This window comes from Dermacentor albipictus, chromosome 2, assembly GCF_038994185.2.
Source record: "Dermacentor albipictus isolate Rhodes 1998 colony chromosome 2, USDA_Dalb.pri_finalv2, whole genome shotgun sequence".
Taxonomy (NCBI): Eukaryota; Metazoa; Arthropoda; class Arachnida; order Ixodida; family Ixodidae; genus Dermacentor; species Dermacentor albipictus.
In genome coordinates this window covers 92,992,988-93,014,885 of record NC_091822.1, presented here as the reverse complement: position 1 = coordinate 93,014,885, position 21,898 = coordinate 92,992,988, and the positions used below count along the sequence as shown (strand labels likewise).

Sequence of the window (21,898 nt, the reverse complement as noted above, 5' to 3'; positions counted from 1 at the left end):
GCTCGCGCTCACGATCCCTTTTTCTACTAGTTCTTCGACTGCTGGCTCCAATGACGAAGATTCAGTTATGATATATATATATATATATATATATATATATATATATATATATATATATATATATATATATATATATATATATATATATATATATACTGTTGCAGGAGGAAAGCAGGCCCACGAGTGAAATATAGATTTAGAACTGGCATATATGGCGTTCAGGCAACTGAGACTTCGTCTTCCTGTAGTCCAATTCGACTTCTTCGTTCCCTTCACCGTAACATCACCCTCCCGGTGGAGTAGCTGCGTCCCGGTGGAAGTTCTAGCGTCTCACTTAATGGGGCGAAATAGGGCTTGAGCCTGGCGACGTGAACATCACTGGTGACGTTGGGAGGCACTGAAGGCTGACAAACTGCGGCGATCTCGTATGTCACGTTGGACAGTTGTCGTAAGACCTAGCACGCACCAGAATAATAGGAAAGTAGGTTTTCAGACAAGCAGATGCGCCGTGAAGGCGTCCACAGAAGGACAAGGGAACCAGGTGAAATATGGTAGTCTCGGTGCCGAAGGTCGTAGCGTCGCTGTTAAGAAGTTTGCGAGAGTGTGAGGCGATGACGGGCGACATCTCGGACCTGGGCGGCTAAGTTAATAGCACCGCCAGCGTAACCAGTGCTGGGTGATTGTACTGCGGAAGGTAACAACGTGTCAAAGAGCAGGCTGGATTCGTGGCCATACAAAAGGTAAAATTATGAAAATCCGGCAGCGTCGTGACGGGACGAGTTGTATGCGAAAATGATGTATGATGAAGCGACGTCCCAGTCGCGGTGATCGTCGGAAACGTACATGGCCAGCATTTCAGTTAGCATGCGCTTGAGTCTCTCGGTGAGGCCGCTCGTTTAGGGTGGTACGTGGTAGTAGTCTTGTGTTCTGTAGAACAGGAGCGCAGCAGATCATCGACGACCTTCGATAGACAGTAGCGGCCGCGATCCGTCAGCAACTGGCGAGGCACGCCGAGGTGCAGGATTACGCCGTATAGTAAGAAGTCGGCGACATCTGTAGCGCAGCTGGTTGGTAGCAGTCGTGCGATGGCATATCTCCTGGCATAATCAGTTGCTACAGAAGTCCATTTGTTTCGTTTGATAGAAATTGGAAAGGGGCCAAGGTGGTCTCGGCCCACACGGAAGAAGGGCTCTGTAGGGATATCAATTGGCTGAAGCAAACCAGTGGGAGGCATAGCAGGCGTCTTCCGCCGCTGACACAGGTCGCAAGAAATAACGCCGCACAGAGCGATAAATGCCGGGTCAGAAGAAGCGATGCCGCAGCCGGTCGAATGTACGAGCGATGCCCAGATGTCCAGCAGTAGGAGTGTCGTGAAGTTGCTTGAGCACGGCGAGTCGAAAGTGCTTGGGAACGACTAGGAGGACATCCGGGCCGTCACGATGAACGCTACGACGGTATAAAGTCCTTAAGTATAAAGTCCTTAGGCGTTCCATAAGTGTTTGAAGAACAGGATCTCTGCGCTCCTCGTCGTCAATATGGAGGAAGCCAGACAGGGATAGAACACTGAGGTCAGAGTCTGCATCGGTATCGTCCGGTTGATCCACGGGATTGCGGGACAGGCAGTCAGCGCCTTTATACAGGCGCCCTGAGTTATACATAACAGAAAATGTATATTTTTGTAGACGCAATGCCCAACGCTCAAGTCATCCAGTTGGGTCCTTCAAAGAGGAGAGCCAGCAGAGGGCGTGATGATCGGTTAAGACGCAGAAGCTTCGACCGAAAAGGTACGACCAAAATTTCGCGACCGCCCATACGAGTGCCAGACATTCTCTCTCAGTAATGGAGTAATTTCGCTCGGGCGTGGAAAGAAGGCGGCTGGCGTAAGTGATGACACAGTCTTGGCCCTGTTGACGCTGAGCGAGGACAGCGCCCTTGCCTGGGCGACTCGCATCAGTTCGTACTTCAGTGGACGCAGAAGGCTCAAAGTGCTACAGAATTGGGGAAGTTGTGAGCCGCCTTTGTAAGACGTCTTTCTCAGTCACGGTAGAGGAGGCTTTCTCCTGCAGTAGTCCCTTAGAGAAAGAGACGTCTTTCTCAAGAAGGTCACTGATAGATTGAGAGATGTCAGCAAAATTTTTCACAAATCGCCGGAAATAAGAGCATGAGCCCAAAAAACTTCGTACGTTATTTGTTGAACAAGGTACAGGGAAATTTTTCATGGCGTGAACTTTCAGTGAATCAGGTCGGATTCCAGTGGGGTTTACGAGATGGTCGAGCACGTTAATTTCACTGCGACCGAGGTGGCACTTGGAGGAGTTTAGCTGAAGGCCATCCCTCCGAAATACGGAGAGTATGGTTGTGAGGCGCCGCAGGTCGCTCTCAATGTTTGACGAAAACACAATCACATCGTCGAGGTAACGAGCCATGTAGACCACTTCAAGCCGCGGAAGAGAGAGTCCATCATGCGCTCGAATGTAGCTGGCGCATTCCATAAACCAAAGGACATGACTTTAAATTGGTACATACCATCCGGTGTGTCGAAGGCGGTTTGCCCGCGGTCCATCTTATCGACGCTAATCTGCCAATGGCCGGAGCGGAGGTCAATTGATGAAAAGTATTGGAATCCGTGAAGGCAGTCAAGAGCGTCATCATTGCGAGGTAGGGGGTAAACATCCTTCTTTGTTATTCTGTTGAGGTGACGGTAGTAAAGGAAGAAATGCCACGCGTTGTCTTTTTTATTTACTAAAACAACCAGTGATCCCCACCGGCTACTGGAAGGTTCAATGATGTCCTTGTTCATCATGTTGTCTACCTCTTTCTGTATGATGGCCCTTTCTGCTGCGGAGACACGATATGGCCGCCTATGCATGGGACTGACATCATCGGGGTTGATGCGATGCGTTACATCATATGTCTGGCCAACTGGACGGTCGTCCAAATCAAAGATGCCCCGATAACATGACAGGAGTTAACGAAAAGCTGTTGTTTGCTCGTAAGGAAGGTCAGGGGCGATCATCTTAGAAACATCGTCCGCAGGCGTCGAGTACGGAGGAGTTGGTGACAAAGGTCCATTGGCACTGAGGAAGGATTCAGAAGTCAAAGAACAAATCTCAAATTCTTCTAAAGGAGTATATGCGCTATGGCGATACCGTGTGGCCGCACATGCGACGAAAATCCAAAATTGAGGATGGGCACGCGATTGCAGTTTTCGCAATCCAGGATAAGGTGCTCCGTAGGGCAATTATGCGCGACAAAACCCCCTCAGTAAGCGGCGACACGATGTAAGCGCCATAAGGTACGGGAGGACAGTGCGTCAGGAGGACATTTGTAGCCGCTTGTGGAGACAGCCTTGCAAACTCAGCGGAACATAAGCGGTGTGAAGCAAACGTTCTTGCGTCGGCAGGAAGCAGCCGAGAATTAGGTCGTGCAGACAGTGTTGAAGGACAATAAATATATATATTGAAAGGATGTTTGTTGAAGTTCCTTCGAGGGATGGCGAAGTAGCTCTTAATCACCAGTCCCAGCTTTTGGCATCAACAGCTCGAACTCGGGTCTCTCGCCGCAGCGGTAGCAGTGCGCACAGCGCTAAATGCTTATTCTACACTATAATTGCCGCAGCGGCGAAGAGGAGCCATCGAAACAACCTAAGGTGCTTCAGGCGGCTTATGTGAACCATCTGCCGCCCACGGCAGCACTTGTTCGAAGATGGCGTCACCGGTGCGACCACATAGTTCACAGGCGATGTACACTCGATGGTCTGGTACGGAGCCTGATATTTCGGAGCAAGCTTTGGGCTAAGGCCTCGAGATTGGAAGGGCAGTTGAAGCCAGTGGTGAGAGTTGACGGCAAGGACTGTGTGGACTGACCGTTGTCGTGGCGATCTTTGTGGATATGTTGGGTATCCGACGTGAATGAGCAAGCCAGTGGACGGAAATCTTCAGCATGGTGAGCAACTCCTGAAAGAGGGGCAACTAAGAGGCATCCAGATGATACGGCAGTGTGGTGTCAAGGGTAGTGGATGGTTGAGCTTTATAAAGACGAAAAAAATGGTGAGAAGCTTGTGGTAGCCTGAGGTGCGGTACTATAGGCGTACGTCACAAAAAGGAGGGCGTGGTCACAATTTGAATGATCAGACACCACATGCACTGGGAGCATGTCACCAAGAGTGCAGTTGACTCGTTCTGTTAGACCATTAGCTTCTGAGTGATACCCCGTACTGGTGTGGTGAATAGTTCAACACGCGGCGAGAAGCTCATAAAAATTTCGGACAAGAAGATACGGTCTCGGTCGCTTAGCAGTTCTCGCGCGGCACGGCGCGTAAGATGTAATGCCGTAAGATGAACGTGGCGAAGTCGCAAGCAGTGGCCTAAGCAACATCAGCAGTTTCGATGCATCATGTAACATGGTTGACGGTGACAACTATCCAAAAATTTCTGTTAGCAGTGTATGGAAGAGGCCCACAATGGTCAATGTGATCCAGGTTAAAAGAGCCTGCAGGACACGGTGAAGGTTGCAGAGGGCCTGTCGTATGAGGAGATGTCTTGCATCGCTGACAGGCTGCACATGACCGAATGTATTTGAGCACATAAGTATACATGCCGCGGCAGTAGTACCGCAGGCGGATCCGCTCGTAGGTTTTCAGGATGCTATCATGAGCTTTACGTAGGTCGGCATGGAAATACGCGTATATTTCGCAACGAAAATGGCGAGAAATCACTAGCAGCCGTCTGCAACTGTCTGGCTGATAGTTTCGGCGGTACGATGTGGCGTCCCGTAGCAGGAAATGGGGGGCTTGGTTAGGACGGGCTAGATGGCATGTAGACGTTGAAGAATTGGTGACATTGTCAATAAAAGGCGCAATCCACGAATCTTTCCTGTGTACAGACAGTCAGTAACAGCAAGCGTAGCAACGGGTCACTCCATAAATAAGGGTGGCTTTCCGTCGGATTGCATGTGTGGTTGGGAGAGCGCATCTACGTCAGAATGTTGACGCCCCGAGTGGTAGGTGACGTGAATGTCAAATTCTTGGAGACGAGTAGCCCAAGGTCCAAGACGCCCTGACGGATCTTACAGTGATGGAAGCCAACCCAGCGCCTGGTGGTCTATCACAACGTCGAACGGATGACTATACATGTAAGGGCGAAATTAGTTTAATGCCGAAACTATAGCCGAAAATTCTTTTTCAGTTACAGCATAATTGCTTTCTGTCTTCCTGATGGCACGACTCGCACATACAGCCACTTATTCCGGGAAGCCAGGCTTGCGTTGCGCAAGTACAGCTCCAAGACCAACGTCACTGGCGTCTGTATGAATTTCGGTCAGACCTCTCGGGTTGTATTGCCGTACTACGGGCGGTGAGGTAAGTAGACGACGGAAAGTGGGGAAGGCTTGATCACATGCCAGGGTCAGATCGCGAAGGTCACTAGGACGAGCCAGGAACTGGCTCGTCCAGAGGTGCAATGATGCAGATAATAGCGCACAAAGCGACGAAAAGAAGAGCAAAGCCAGACAAAACTTCGGAGGTATTTCACTGTAGTCGTCCACAGCACGAAGCTTCTGAAGGTCTGGAAGGACGCTGTCTTTGGAAACGACGTGGCCAAGTGTGTTCAGCTGGCGGGCTCGGACGCGGCACTTCTAGAAGTTCAGTCGAAGGCAGGTGGTGGCGAGGCAAGTAAGGACTTCGCGTATACGAGAGACGTGAGCGTTGAAATCCGGGGAGAAAACTACCACGACGCCCAAATAACACAAACATGTCTTCCATTTCAGGCGTCGCAGAATATTGTCTATCTTTTCAAATGTCGCGGGAGCGTTGCGTAGGCCGAATGTCATTACCGCAAACTCATACAATCTGTCAGGTGTAATAAAAGCTGTCTTCGAGCAGTGGGATTCATCCATCGGGATTTTTCAATAGTCCAATCACAAGTGCAAAGAACAAAGAAATTCGTCAGCGTGTAGACAAACCGGGCGTCATATATACGCGGTAGAGGGTAGAGATGTTTTGGCGTAACTTTGTTGAAGCGACGATAGTCCAGAGAGAAATGAATTAAGCCATTTTTTTTGTTTAACTAATACTACGGGACACAACCATTGACTGCATGATGGATTGATAACTCCATTATTAATTATACCTTCAACTTGCTCGGTGATGACACGAGGCTCAGTAGGTCACACGCGGTACGGACGCTGGAGTAATGGTGCGTGATCTCCCGTATCAATGTGGTCAGAAATGGTACTTGTGTGGCCTAATGCCGCTTGGTTCAGGTCAAAAGAGTCGTGAAAATCAGTTGTAAGAGTATGTAGCCTCTCACGTTGTGTGGGCTCGAGGTGATCGGTAATAGAGCGACAAAGAACATCCGGTGATCTTCGGTTAGATGACACATGGGGGCGTCAGTGGTGTTACATTAGCAGTATCCATGTCATCGGCAACAGGCAAATGCACAATAACGTCAGCGTCCACAGTCTGCATGGTACCCATAGTCTCGACACAGTGCAAAGCCAAAGTGTAGTTATTTTGGTGAGAAACCAGTACTTCTGCAGCAGCGTGGTGAACCGTGAGGAGGGCGAAAATCAACAATATATGCTGGCGCCACTGGAGAATGCAGCACATGTGAACTTGGCCATCGCGTTGGCAAGCGATGCGCATGAAAGAGGGACAAATACCGCAATGTGAGTAGGAAGATGAGTATCTGAAGCTACACAGATCCTACAAACGTCATGAACTTCTGAACTTGAAATTCGTGAGAATGCAAACCGCACAGAGCGAACTGAACCTCAGCACTTGCACTGTCAATGACGGCATGATGGAGCTTCAGAAAAGCCCCACCGAGAATCACATCGTGGAAGCAACAAGTTAGCACAAAGAAAACAATCGAATACAAGCTGTCTCGAATGAGCACCTTGGAAGTGCACGTAGCGACTGGCATAACTTGTGCACTGTCTGTTCTAAGCGATACTACCGAAGGCGTCATGGTCAGTTTCGCTATAGCACGACAATGTTTTTCACTAATCACGGATGCAGCAGCCCCTGTATCGACGAGCACAAGAGATTTGGTGCCATCACCAGATTAGGGCACCAGAGATTTGGGCACTTTAATACCGTTAGCGCGCAAAAATGAGGGCTTTGATGTTCCGACAACGACGCAGTTCGTGCCTAAGGAACTACAGAAATAAGTTTTCTACCTCAGTGTTACTGGCACTGGGCCTACGACACATGAGTGAGAGTGAGCGCAGAGGAGGGGAAGGCGAGCGACAAGTACCATAGAGCTGTGACTGCGAAGCTGGAATGTCATCAGCAGCTTAGGCTTCCGGTGGCAGCTGTTGAGCCATACGGTGGTTGGAAGCCGTAGCTTCCGTAGCTGGGGGGTCGTGAGGTGCCCGTGAAGCTCGGCAAGTGCCGGTGGCGGAAACGCACTACATGTCCCGGGGTACCGCGAGCGTAGCACATCGCATGGTTGTCAGCAGTGCGCTAAGGATTTGTACCCTGCTGCTGTGCCATGAAAATGGAAGCCGCGAGCGGGCGAGGCGAAGGCGGAGGAGAGAACAGCAGCGGCCGAGGCGCTGAAGGTGGAGGAGAGAACCCAGGAAGACGATGCGCCCGTACAACGGCTTCAGCATACGTCGCAGGCGCGGCCACCGGAGCCGCCAGACACGGAGGTGGAAGGGCTTCGGTCACTTGTCCTTAAACCATCTGTCTGATCGCTGGAGCGAAGTATTCATTAGGATTCTCCGTGGTCGGCAAAATAGCTGTCGCCCGACCTCCTCGCGCACAAATTCTTTTATCTGCGTCAACAAAGTTGTCTGGCTGTCGCCAATAACCGATGCTGCTGGCGTATCTTCCATTGCTAAGATGCGTTGTTTCCGCAGCTCGTCAAAACTTTGGCACAAACGGATAACTTCGGCCACGGTACGCGAATCCTTCGCTAACAACATTTGAAAGGTGTCCTCATGAATGCATTTCATGATGTATTTTATTTTGTCCTGTTCTGCCATTGAGGGATTCACGCACTTACACAGGTCAATCACATTTTCGATGTAAAAATCCACGTAAGCGTTGATCAGCGCGAAGCTTGCGCACAGTGGGACACCCTAACACTTTTGCGAAACAAATTTTGAATGCGCTCCATGTTGTGAAATCGTGTTCGTGGTTTCAGAACCAGAGGTTTGTCACGCCGGTCAAGTAAAGCAGCACGTTTTGCAACCTAGTGGCGTCCTCTCAGTTGTGCTCTCTCTCCCGGTCGTACGATGACAACCATTCCTGCACGCAATCACCATCGGTGCGGCAAAAGATGGCAGGATCACTCTGGCGCAACACAGCAAAAACGATGACCGTTGGACACTGTGGTGTGTCTTGCTGGGTGCTTTCGTCAGGCATGGTCGCACCAGTGGGTAGCATCCAGCTTCGGATTTCCAGTTTTCGATGTTACCCAGCACTTCCGCCAAATGAAAGATGGTTTATTGAAGCTTGTTCGAGGGATCGCAAGTAGCTTTTAATGAACAGTTCTAACTCTTGGCACCAGCAGCTCGAGTTCGGGCCTTGCTCCGCAGCGGTGGTAGTGCACACAGGGCTATATGCCTATTCCCCACTACAACTTATATATATATATATATATATATATATATATATATATATATATATATATATAGAGAGAGAGAGAGAGAGAGAGAGAGAGAGAGAGAGAGATCTTCATGAATTATTATTGTCGCATTTTTTCAAATCATGTGCACCCGTCTTTTCCGCTGAGCTCCTCTGTAAACGCTACATGTGTCGCTTCAGTTTCTCTACGAGCCTACTTTTGCAACCATCCGGTTTCGGAGTGGACTCTTTCCTCGTTTGACATAATGTGCTGATGATTGATGAAGGGTGCAGTCACCTTTCTGCAAAAGTCTGTCTACGGTCATGGTGCTTGCTTGTTTATTTAATTATTTTTTTCTAGCCATGGTCGCATCTTTTCCGTAAATCCTGTTTTGCTGTATATGGCGTTGTTCTTCAAACCTGTTACAACCATCCCATCGCATATTTTTTTTCTAGGTATGTACTGTGGATTTGTCACGAGCGCAGGCTCCGTACAGTAACAGCGTGTCTTCGCAGTGGATAAGCGCATCGAGCGGCTCTCTAGCCCATGTAGGTATTTAAGCACAATGCGATGCCGTTCCATGTGTTCCCTGACAAAGGCCGAAACCCGGCTGAAACGTAATAAATAAAGCTTATTTTTTTTCCAAGTAGTTCAAATTATGGGTGTCATGGTGTTTTTTAAGCCTTAGGTGGAACACTGAATGCTTAACGCTTCACGCCTGCATTTTATTATCTTGGATGCGCTTTAATATACTAATACATTAATGGTGTCAGGCTGACTACAAATAGTGAAATAAAATTGTGAAATAGCACCAAACGAAGAATAAATTATTTGCTGATGCGGCCAGCGTTTCTGTTAGTAGCTTTGCTTTTTACCCTGAGGATACAGTAGAAATATCCAAGAATTTGGAGAAAGATGCTGAAACAGGACGCAACGCATGTGGATTGAAGTTCAGTTGCACATATAATATTTTATTCAGCGTTACGACAACGCATGTGCCTGCAGACTTTCAGGTGGCATAATATTGTTACGTCCAAGCGCGTAAAAGGCACGCGGGGATTATGAAGAGAGAAGAAGAGAAGAACGAAGACTGTGCAGCGGCCATTCCTGTTGTTCGTAGCCTGCCGTTCCTGCTCTCGCACGCCTAAATAAACCCATTTTCCCCGTGCTTGTAACAAATTGGTGGAGGTGCGAGGTACACCTCGTAACCACGGAGCCTACGCTGCTGCAACTTCGCCGAAGCCGTCGACTTGCCGGACTTCCGCCACCCTCACCTGACATGCCTGAATACGCCTGCCAGATTCCCGAAGGATCTGACGCAGCTTCAAGGCCAGCACCTGGTGTTCCGTGGCAATACTATCGGCTGCCACTCATTTTCTGCGGGAAAGCCGGAGATGATGTCGACGAGTGGCTCACGAACTACCGAAGGGTGAGCCGGTCTAACGGTTGGAACTGGACCGCACAGTTGTCCAATGTTGTGTTTTCCCTTACCGACTCAGCGCTCGTCTGGTATGAGAATCACGAAAACACGCTCACTTCGTGGGAGCTTTTAGTCGGGGAGCTCAGAGCGTGTTTTGGAGACTCTAGCGCAAAAAAGAAACGCGCTGAACAGACGCTTTCGCAAAGAGCTCAGATTCCCGGCAAGACCTGTACGACATATATTGAACAAGTGCTGAAACTGTGTAAGATAGTCAACTCTCAAATGTCAGAAAATGACAAAGTTAGACATTTGTTGAAATTGATAGCCGAAGACGTCTACAATTTTTTTATGTGCAAGGAAAGCTTGGATTCTGGATTCCGTGTCTGACGTCATTCGCCACTGCAGGACTTTTGAGTCGCTGAATATGCGACGGATAATACCGAAGTTTGGTCGCCTCGCTAATGTCACAACGGTGGCAGGTGTAGACCCGAGCTCATGTGTTGACCTTCCATCAACAATACGGCAGATTGTTCGAGAAGAGTGGCTCCATCGGGAAGAGATGTACCGCTGCACACCCGGCATCACTGGCGCATACTTACCACACGAGATGAGAAACACGGCCATTTCGACCGCATGGCAGCCCACGGTTCACTTAGCGACCGTTGAGTATAGGTCTACCCCACAAACGAGAGGGACCATGAGCTATCAAGATCATGACTACGATCAACGCCCTCGCCGCATGCACGCCTCCCGGCGGCCGGTGCCTAGCCATGCTGAATGTGACCCACCTGCTGGCTATGCAGTCGACAGCAACATGCGTGGCTACGTGGAAGAACATCAAAATTTCCTGCATTTGCCGGTGTGTTTCCAATGCGGTGTCGCGGACCACATAGCGAGGTTCTGCAATCGTCACCCAGCAACGTGCAATGGTCGATCGGGGTCTTCAACAAGGACCACACCTCCTATGAGGACAACTCAACAACCGTACACCACCTTTTGGTCAGCTGGCGTCTCTCCCGGCCACGATTATTGGCAGAGAAGCTTTCGGAGCCGCTCGCCGGCATCTGACAGGAGTTTGACGCCACCGCGATCTTCTCGTGCACCGCGTTTACGTCAATCGCCATCGCTAGTGTGCCCCTCCTCCTCGCCTTCACAACCGGAAAACTAGCTAGCGCGGCCGATGGGGGTGAGGTCGCTCGACAAGTGCTATCGACAGAAATGCCCCCTGCAGTTGCTATGATTAAGAACAAAGTACATGCACTTGTTGATGGTGTTCCTACAATGGCTTTAGTGGCTACCGGGGCAACTGTATCCGTAATGAGTCTCGGTTTTAATAATAATAATAATATTTGGGGTTTTACGTGCCAAAACCACTTTCTGATTATGAGGCACGCCGTAGTGGAGGACTCCGGAAATTTTGACCACCTGGGGTTCTTTAACGTGCACCTAAATCTAAGCACACGGGTGTTTTCGCATTTCGCCCCCATCGAAATGCGGCCGCCGTGGCCGGGATTCGATCCCGCGACCTCGTGCTCATCAGCCCAACACCATAGCCACTGAGCAACCACGGCGGGTGAGTCTCGGTTTTAAATGACGGTTAGGGCGCAAAGTTGTATTTCCGTGGTTCCAGGCTGCAACGTTTTGTGGAGTGAGCGGCGAGTCGTTGCGCCCTGTTTGTGCGTGCACTGCTGAAGAATCCCTGGCTGGCGGAGTTTTCGCGACGGAGTCTGTAGTTATTCCCCGATCAATGCACGAAGTGATTTTGGGCATCGACTTTTTGTGGCAGTGGGGTGCGACCGTTTATTGTCGCACGGGGGAAGTTTGCGTCGATGGCCATGTTTCGTCAGGGCTCTTAGAGGATACTTGCAGTCAAGGTGAACTTTGTGTGTCTGCACATACTGTTGTGCCTGCGTCCACCTCTGTGTGCGTGCCGGTTGTATGTCGCGGTGAAGTTTCAGACAGTTTCGATGCCTCCGTAGAGCCAATGCATCTGAATTGTGTGAAGAAGAACGTTTTTGTCCCTCATTGTGTGGCATCCATCGGCAAGGCAACGGGCGTGCTGCCTTTTGGACAGCCAACTGCTCGGCAGAACCCGTCCTGCTTCCAGACAGCTTGAAATTCGCCTACTTTACAGAATACAAGTCTTCGTCCGTAACCGTACTAACAGACCCGCCGTGTGAACCTGCGGACCTTCGCCACGTCTCAGACAAAAAGCTTCTGTACATGATAAACAAGTCGCCCAGCACAAGGGAGCGCCATACCTTGGTGGATGCGCTTTCTAAGCATATGTCAGTATTTGACTTTGCGCAGCCGGACAAAGCATTCTCGATTACCGAGTCATGAACGCGCCATACTGTCGCTACGGTATCTGCGCGCCCGATCAGGCAAAAGCCTTATCGCGTGTCGCCTAAGGAGCGGAAGATAATCGGAGAACAAGTGAGCGACATGATGAAAAATAGGATAATACAAGAGTCTTCGAGTCCTTGGGCAGCTCCTGTCATACTCGTCAGAAATAAAGACGGTAACTGGAGATGTTGCGTCGATTATCGACATTGAACGCCGTGACTAAGAAGGGTGTCGACCCGCTGCCCAGGATTGATGATGCAATTGACTGCCTTCATTCGGCCTCTCATTTTTCTTCAGTGGACCTGCGCTCAGGATATTGGCAAAACCCGATACACCCGGCAGACAAGGAGAAAACAGCCTTCATAACCACGGATGGATTATTCGAATTAAATGTGATGTCATTTGGGTTGTGCAACGCTCCAGCAACCTTTGAAAGGTTCTGTGTGGGTTAATATGTGTAAGTTAATATGTGTATATAATTCTGTGTGGGACACCATTCTGTGTGGGTTAACATGGAACATCTGTATGTGCTATCTTGACTACGTAGTTATATTCGGGCGCACATTCAGTGAGCACAATACGCACCTGGATATTGTCCTGGACTGCATCAAAAGCGCTGGCCTGGTTCTGAACTCCAAGAAGTGTAAATTTGGTGACCGTGAAACCCTTGTGCTGGGTTATCTTGTTGACAAAAACTGTATCCGGCCTGATCCCCTCAAGACGGCAGCTGTTGAGGCATTCCGTGCACCGCAGTCAGCGAAGCAACATCGTAGTTTTCTGGGTCTTTGCTCTTACTTTCGCTGATTTATTCCTGGTTTTGCTGACGTCGCTTATCCTCTGACAAGTCTGCTACATATAGACGCACGGTTTGAGTGGACACCCGAGTGCGAGTCTGCATTTCGTCAGTTGAAGTTCCTGCTGACCTCCCGACCTATTCTTCGCCACTTCAATCCTACTGCGCCGACAGAGGTCCACGCAGATGCTCGTAGCGTCGGTCTGGGTGCCTTCTTGGTCCAACGTTATGACGACCGTCAGCACGTGATAGCTTATGCAAGTCGCGCATTGAGCAAACCTGAACGAAATTACACGGTGACAGAGCAAGAATGCCTCGCTGTAATCTTTGCAGTTCAGCGATTTCGCTCGTACTAGTACGGACGCCCATTCCTAGTCGTCACTGACCACCATTCCCTGTGCTGGCTCGTGAACCTTCGTGACCCTTGTGGTCGCCTTGCGCGCTGGGCTTTGAGGTTGCAGGAACACAACTTCACTGTTTCCTACAAGAGTGGCCGAAAGCATGCTGACGCAGACTGCCTTTCTCGTATGCCGCTTACCACGACGGACAGCGACGCAGACAATTTTGATCATCTCGTCGCTTGTGTGACATCCGCGTTGCCTGATATCGATGCGTTCAAAGCAGAACAAAGGACAGACACCAAACTGGAGCCATTCTTCACTTCCTCCCATTCAAGTGCAACAAGCAGCTACTGTCTACGGGACGGGCTCCTGTACAAAAGGAACTACTCAAGCACGGGTGCGCGCTTCCTTTTAGTGGTGCCGCAGCGTCTCCGGCAAGCAGTCCTTGAGGCTATGCACGATGACCCTGCCTCCGGTCACTTAGGCACTGTGCGCACCCTTTATTACATCCAAGAACGCTTTTACTGGCCCCGGATGCGACATTCGGTTGAGGTGTATGTCGTCAGCTGCATACAGTGCCAAAGTCGGAAACGCCCAACCGCTGCCCCATCTGGTCTCTTTCAACCTGTGCCGCCTCCAGGCTCACCCTTTCGGCATGTTGGAATTGATCTGTTCGGCTTTTTTCCAAAGTCATATAAAGGAAACCGCTGGATAAGTGTCTGCGCTGACTATTTCACACGCTATTGCGAGACGGCGGCTATACCATCAGGCACTGCCACCGAAGTGTCGCTCTTCTTAATTCACGCTATTGTTCTGCGACATGGACCGCCTGGTGTTATCATAAGCGACCGGGGACGTCAATTTACGGCGGATATCGTGGAAGAGCTTGTGCGTTTATGTAACTCGCACCTTAGGCACTCGACGCCGTATCATCCGCAAACGAACGGCCTCACTGAGCGCACTAATCGAACAATCACCAAGATGCTTTCCGTGTATGTTGCGTCCGATCACAAAAATTGGGATGAACTTCTACCGTTTATACTTACGCCTATAACACCGCCAAGCACGAGACAGCCGGCTACAGCCCCTTCTTTCTTCTATATGCTCGGCCACCCCGGTATACGCTCGACACTGTCCTCCCTTTTTACCACGACGACAATCCTACGGTCGCCGATACGCTATGCCTCGCTGAAGAGGCTCGGAGACTTGCGCGTCTGCGGACTTTAGCATCACAAGAAAACTCCAAAGCCCGCTTCAACGCACGACATCGGCCTGTTACATATCACCCTGGTGATCTCGTTGGGGATTCTCCCACAAGGAAGCGCGGTTTGTGCCGAAAACTTCTGGCAAACTACGATGGACCGAATACTGTCATCGACAAAGTCAGTGAAGTAAACTATACTCTCGCGCGCCTCACGAACACTGGTAGACGTTCTGCTAGGACACAAGTCGCGCATGTCACACGGTTGAAATCATGCACGCCACGACAAGCTAGTTGACTCGCCCAGTGGGCTTTGTCTGCGAGAAGAGGTATATGTTACGTCCAAGCGCGTAAAAGGGACGCGGGGATCATGAAGAGAAAAGAACAGAAGAACGAAGACTGTGCAGCGGCCAGGCTTGTTGTTCGTAGCCTGCCGTTCCTGCTCTCGGACGCCTAAATAAACCCCTTTTCCCCGTGCTTGTAACAGTATTATTTAAGAAGACGACATGATGTTTCTACTGCGCCAACCAGTCTCCTACGTGCGTGCTTTGGCAGCATGACCGTGGTAGCGACACTGTTTTTCTTTACAATTTCTTGTTCTTTAAGAGATGCTTATTTGTTCACAAATGACTTTGAGAAGACAGCTTTCATCACGCCGGATGGCTTGTACGAATTCACCGTAATGCCATTCGGGCTCTGCAACGCGCCCGCTACTTTCCAGCGTATGATGGACACCATCCTTCGTAACTGCAAGTGGAAAACATTTCTTTGCTACCTTGATGATATCGTGGTGTTTTCTCCAGATTTCCCGACTCACCTCGTTTGCTTGCGTGAGATACTGACCTGCCTCACTTCTGCTGGCCTCCAACTTAACATCAAAAAGTACCGTTTTGCTGCGTGCAAGTTAACAGTATTGGGACAAGTCGTATCGAAAGACGGTGTGCTTCCTGTCCCAGCCAAGCTTCGCGCTTTCGCAGAGTTTCCGATTCCCACTACTCTTAAGGCACTCCGCAGCTTTATAGGGCTCTGATCTTACTTTGCGCGTTTTGTGCGCAATTTCGCAACTATCATCGCACCACTGACCAATTTGCTGACCACTACCAACGGCATCTCCGCGTGGTCAACTTAACGTGACGAAGACTTCAAACAACTACGTTGCCTACTTACTTCACCACTGATTCTTCAACACTACGATCGCACAGCGCCCACAGAGGTACACACCATGTTACGGTTGGCGTCTGGCGCCACGTGCAGAAAGAAATCTTACCCGACCTTCCCTCAACATGCCTCGTCGAAATGAGGCGCGACTTCTCCTGCTACGGGTGGCGTCCCGCACCACGTGCAGAAAACAATTTCACGCGACCACCTCTCAACATGCCTTGTCGAAATGAGACGTGACTACCCCGCTACGGTTGGCGTCCCGCACCTCGTGAAAAATGACTTTCTCTCACCCGACCTTCACACACCATGCCTCCTCGAAATGAAGCATGACTACCTAATTCGCCATGACCATTTCGAGTGTGTGCCGGTCTGGCGCAAGCCCCACAGTATTTACAGGCCTCTTTTGTGTGTATGTGCGACTTTAGAGGGACCCTTTCCCTCGAACGGTCAAACTCAACAGGAGAACTTCCACGAACCAGCAATGCTCACAAGAGACGGACAAGAGTCTGCGATTCCAGGGGGCTCGGTGTAACCCTAGGGGCGTGGTACAACCGGAGGCGTGGCCCTCTTTCCGCGAATCAGACTGGACGGAAGCAAGATCCGTCCCACGATTGTAGAGAGCGTAACTAAGGGGCTCCGAAATGTACTTTTGATCACTTCATTCTCTTCTCATCATCTTCCATCAACCTTTGAATAAACCGTGCACGTTCACAGAGAAATTATCTCGTCCTTGCCCGGTCACCATGGTCAACCGGATACCTGCAGCCTGCAATCGGATACCTGCAGTGGGGTAGCCGACAACGCCACGCTACCCCATTGGTAACGTCGGTCGAGCTTCGCTAGGCAAGCGTAGCTGAAACTAGGCAGGAGTACGATACGCTACCCTGGAGTACGCAACAAACTGACTGGCAGTGGTTGGGATACAGAACCCTGGAGATATCTTCAATAATATATTACTTGGTTTAATTATATTGTAAAAAAAGTACAGTGCAGTGATTTTTCTTTAACCGTTGACGGAAATTTTGAGTACGTCAAGGTTGTTATAGAGTGAAGAGTTGAAGAGTGAAGAGCCAGAGAGTTGGGCCTCCAAATTGCCGAATCAATGAGAAAGCCGGATATCATAGAGGCGATCGAAGCGATCGGGGCAGACGACGATGAACTGAAGGAACTGAGCACTGCAGTGAACGAGGTCGAGCTTCGATAGGCAGGCGTCGCTACAACTCGGCAGCAGTGTGATACGCTACCCTGGTGTAGGCAACAACGGACGCCAGCAGTATCGGACTTGGTGCAGTCCTCGCACAGCGGAAACACGGCTTTGACGAGTACGTCGTCGCGTATGCGAGCCGCACTTTAAACAAGGCCGAAGCGAACTACTCAGTAACAGAAAAGGAGTGCTTGTTTATTATTTGGGCTCTCATGAAATTTCTTCCACATCTATATGGTCACCCTTTTTACATTATCACCAACCCCCATTCCCTTTGCTCGCTGTGCTCGGTGAAGAATCGTCAGGCCGTCTAGGCTAATGGGCACTTCGCTTAGAAGAATATGACATCCGGGCTGTCTACCGATCGGGCAAAAAGCACTCTGACGCCGATGCACTTTCCTGATCACCGCTACCTTCTGATGTGGCTTCAGTGTCTCCGCTCTTCGCATCCATGTCAGCCTTCAACGTCGGTGATATGCCGGACGAGCAGCGTGAAGATGCCCTGCTTTCAACTATGCTGAATTTCCTCCAAGACCAATCTGCCACACCCTCTTCTCGAACACTTCGTCGTCAAGCCGCTCACTTCGCTGTACGCTACAACGTCCTTTACCGCAGAAATTGTTTACCTGATTGTTGCAAATGTCTCCTTCTGATACCACGAGACATGCCTTCTGACATATGCGCTTATTTTCGCGCTACTCCTCATAATGGTCACGCCGGTGTTCTGAAAACGTATACTCGGCTAAGGCAGCGTTTCTACTGGCACGGCATGTATCACTTCGTGCGCCAGTACGTACGCGCTTGCATGGCGTGCCAACGGCGTAAAATTCCCATCGCCCACCTGGTGAGCTACAGCCGCTGCCTTGCCCAGCTCGGCCCTTCGATCGCGTCGACATTGACCTATATTGTCCACTTCAGTGCAGCTCCTCGTGTAACCGATGAATAAATGTAGACGTCGACCACATTACGCGCTACGCCGAGACTGCCGCACTCCCGGCTGCCTCTGCGCACGAAGTTGCGTTTTTCTTCTTGCGGAACTTCGTTCTTCAACATGGCGCACCACACGAACTGCTGAGCGACAGGGGACGTCTCTTCTTGTCCGAAGTAATCCAACCCCTTCTCGCTGCATGCAGCATCGTTCACCGCAAGTCTACAGCCTACGACCCGCAAACGAACGGCTTGACAGAGAGTTTCAACCGCACTCTCGGTGACATGTTAAACTACCTACGCCACATCAGACTGCAGTAACTGGGACACTGTTTTGCAGTTCGTCATCATCATCATCATCAGCCTGGTTACGCCCACTGCAGGGCAAAGGCATCTCCCATATTTCTCCAACAACCCCAGTCACGCACTAATTGTGGCCATGCCGTCCCTGGAAACTTCTTAATCTCATCCGCCCACCTAACTTTCTGCCGCCCTCTGCTACGCTTCCCTTCTCTTGGAATCCATTCTGTAACTCTTCATGACCATCGGTTATCTTCCCTCCTCATTACGTGTCCTGCCCATACCCATTTCTTTTTCTTGATTTCAACTAAGATATCATTAACTCGCGTTTGTTCCCTCACCCAATCTGCTCTTTTCTTATCCCTTAACGTTACACCTATAATTCTTCTTTCCATAGCTCGTTGCGTCATCCTTAATTTAAGTAGAACCCTTTTCGTAAGCCTCCAGGTTTCTGCCCCGTAGGTGCAGTTCGTCACGTATGCCTATAATATGGCTACACAAGCTACCACTGGCTTTTCACCCTTTTCTTCTGCTGTATGGACGAGAGCTCACGTGTACTATGAACACCATGCTCCCATACCGATCCGACGCTTCCGAATCCACTCTTGTGTCTGAAACCGCTAAATGCGCCGAGGACTGTAGGCAGCTCGCCCGAATCCTTAGAGACCATTGCCTAGGTTGTCAAAAACTGCGGCGTGACAGTGGCGCGCTTACACTAATTTTTCCGACTGGTTTCCTCGTTTGTTTGTGGGTCCCGCCTCACAGCCCTGGCCTTTCAACTAAACTTTTAGCCGCGTCATAGACCGTACCTCCGCTATCACCTACACTGTAGAACCTGTGACGCCTTCACCCGACCTTAGGCATCGTGGGCGTGACACGGTTCATGTAAACCGACTTAAACCGTTCTATGACCCCCTCATCCTACCTACGCCGTAAGTCGCGAGGATGGCGGTTCGTGTACGGCCGGTGCAACTAGACTGTGCCTAGTGCCTTACAATAAATCATCACCTTACACGGGTTTGAATGTTAGCTTCAGAGTATCTGCTTCACAGTGTGTGCCTGCATATGACAATATGCTTGAGAAATTGTTTCTTTTTACGCGAACGGATGCGTATCCATTGAGGAAGAGATATAGGCCCACCGCTGCTGGTACTTGTGTGCCTATTTCGCATGCGAAACTGGGCGAAGAGTTTCATTGCCTGTATTGAGAGGGAGGGGGGGGGGGGGCATGAGCTTCTCCGGGTCCTCCTTTGAATACGTGCCTAGCTTCCTCGACTAGAGTTCAGATAAAAGGATCATGACTACAAAAAACCATGCTGACAACCTCCAGAATTTGTCGTGGTTTCTCCCCCTATAACTCTACACTACATGTACTGATGATGAAAACGGCTATCCCTGTGAAAGGACTCGGAGTTGACCCGCTACGCTCATCCCCGCTGCAGAAAAGCTTTTAAGAAGCATTTGTATTTCGAAAATTGACCACGCAGGACTAAAACGCATCTTTTATAGACTTAGGCATGTGAAGTGTCCGTGCTTCTTGCTCGATGATGGTTTCGGTTAAACACCATAGGTATACCTATACCTCAACGGACTCCCTTTTGACAACGTAATGCAAATGGCATTATGTGATGACTGCATTTTTCAACTTATGCCAGCAGGGCACTAATAAATGCAGGACAAGGCTTAGTTAAGATTCCACCCACAATGTTTCCTTTGGCGATCAGCTGAGTTTTGTTCCCGCAGACGGCTGACCTTGTGGCGTGGATGACGTCGATTGATTTGGACCTGAAGAACGAGACTGCGCTACAGAGCGTCGACCCAAAGGACATGATGGTGCGCTGCTCACTCGATTTCGGAGTCCACGCAATCATTTCCATCAGACTTCTCGAACTCTTCTTCTTCAAGAAGAAGAGGGGACTTATGGTGAGTCTACTTTACTCCTATTCTTCAGACTCTCTGGAAATCTGAGCAATTTTACGGTGTATGTTTGCGTTATACTTCGTGATCATTGTGATAATTTCTCATCAATGATATACACAGTACACATCTGTCCTACGTGATAGTGACGGTAGCAATCAAATCGCGATGTCGGCAAGCATGCGGCTCGGATATAGCAGTTAAGAATGCTAAGCATGCTCTCATCCTGCGTTTTTTTTTTTTTCACTGTTCTGCGGGAAACTTTCAACAATTACTTGAATTGGCTGAGCAAAACTTCACAAGCTGTGTGTGGGCGCCCAATCGTTTTTGAACTGGTGGATGTGTATGAATAGAATGTGTGGTATTTTTAACCGTCATTATAATGAGACACAAGTTGAATGGAGTGACACTCTTATTTAGCACACAGCAATAAATTTACAGAAGTAGACATCTTAAGCACATCACTTTATAGTGTGTAAACTTCTAGTTATATAAAGCCAGCAGTATATTTTGCACTCTGCCCATTAAGAATCATGCTCAATTCTTCCTGATGCCCCATCAAAACCACACGCTGTTATTACTTGTAGACTGTGTATTTCCTATCTTAGATTTCTATATTTCCTGTGTGTATCGTGTAGATGGACGCGCTTCTATGTTTTCATTCCGGAAGAAGCTGCGCAGGAAAAATTATTCCGAACTTATCGATTGCTTGTCAACTTTCATGTTCTCTTCAGGCGTCCACTGCATCTAAGTTCTTTCGAAATAAATAATGACAGGAGTAGCTCTACCAGCTCTACGGTACGCTTCTGCGTTTGCTACTGACGGGTTATGCCGTGTTGAGCAGTATGCAGTGGTATGATGCCATATAAGTACAACAGCTGTTTCACATACTGCTACATGAACGACCAAATCTGGTGCACCCGCACGCATCGTAGTAAAGTTCAACGAAGTACGGTCGTAATTCATGACAGCTCTTCTATTTCAGTCTTCAGATAGTGAAACTCCCTTGCTGCTCCACAAGGGATCGGTGCTGTTTATCATCCAAAAAAAAGAAATGCCGTGTTTGTATGCTTTACAAATATATTTCGAACTCTTTAGAAACGCTTGCTTCGTCAGCCCAGTAGCTTTAGCGTTGCGCTATTGTCCTACAGGTGGCGGGTTCAAATTAGGCTGTGGCAGCAGCATTTTGAAAAAATGAAGTGTAAAAAGCCTCATGTACATACTTAGATTCAGGCGCAAGTTAAACAACCCCAGGTGCCCAAAATTCTTCCGGATCCCTATACAGCGTGCATTATTGTCATAGTGTAGTCTTGGCGCGCAAAACACCAGGATTTATTCAATGTTGGATTTCCGCAAGCGATATATAAGGATTTCCTCCAGAAACCAAACGTTCTCAGGCACCTTGAGCACGCAGATGCCGTTAATTACCTGTCATGACGTGGGCCTTGTGCAAGCATATAAAAGCAGAAGTTATTTAGGTATACCAATAAAGAGGTCAAAATAATATAGAGGCAAGGCTCTTCGCAGCTCGATCAATGTCACTTCAGCGGTTATGTCATTTGATTCGTGACACAAAAAAGTAGCTGTTGCATACTGACACGAGTACTTGTTTACCTGTTTCGGGTGGCCGCTTTTCAGCGCCTAACAAATCAGCGCGGAACGCGCCCGCATGTATCGAAATTTCCCTAATGTTATGGATGGTTCTTTTTGCAGTC

The 21,898-nt window shown here is 49.4% G+C and overlaps 1 protein-coding gene across 1 annotated transcript in view; it reads left to right on the top strand.

Annotated features, from left to right (window-relative positions):
- LOC135902755 (neprilysin-1-like) overlaps window positions 1-21,898 on the top strand; it is a 94,551-nt gene that overhangs the window by 26,782 nt on the left and 45,871 nt on the right. Inside the window, exon 5 of the mRNA XM_065432976.1 lies at window positions 20,010-20,189. Within this exon, the coding sequence (XP_065289048.1) occupies window positions 20,010-20,189 (180 nt within the window). The remainder of the gene's footprint in view (window positions 1-20,009; window positions 20,190-21,898) is intronic.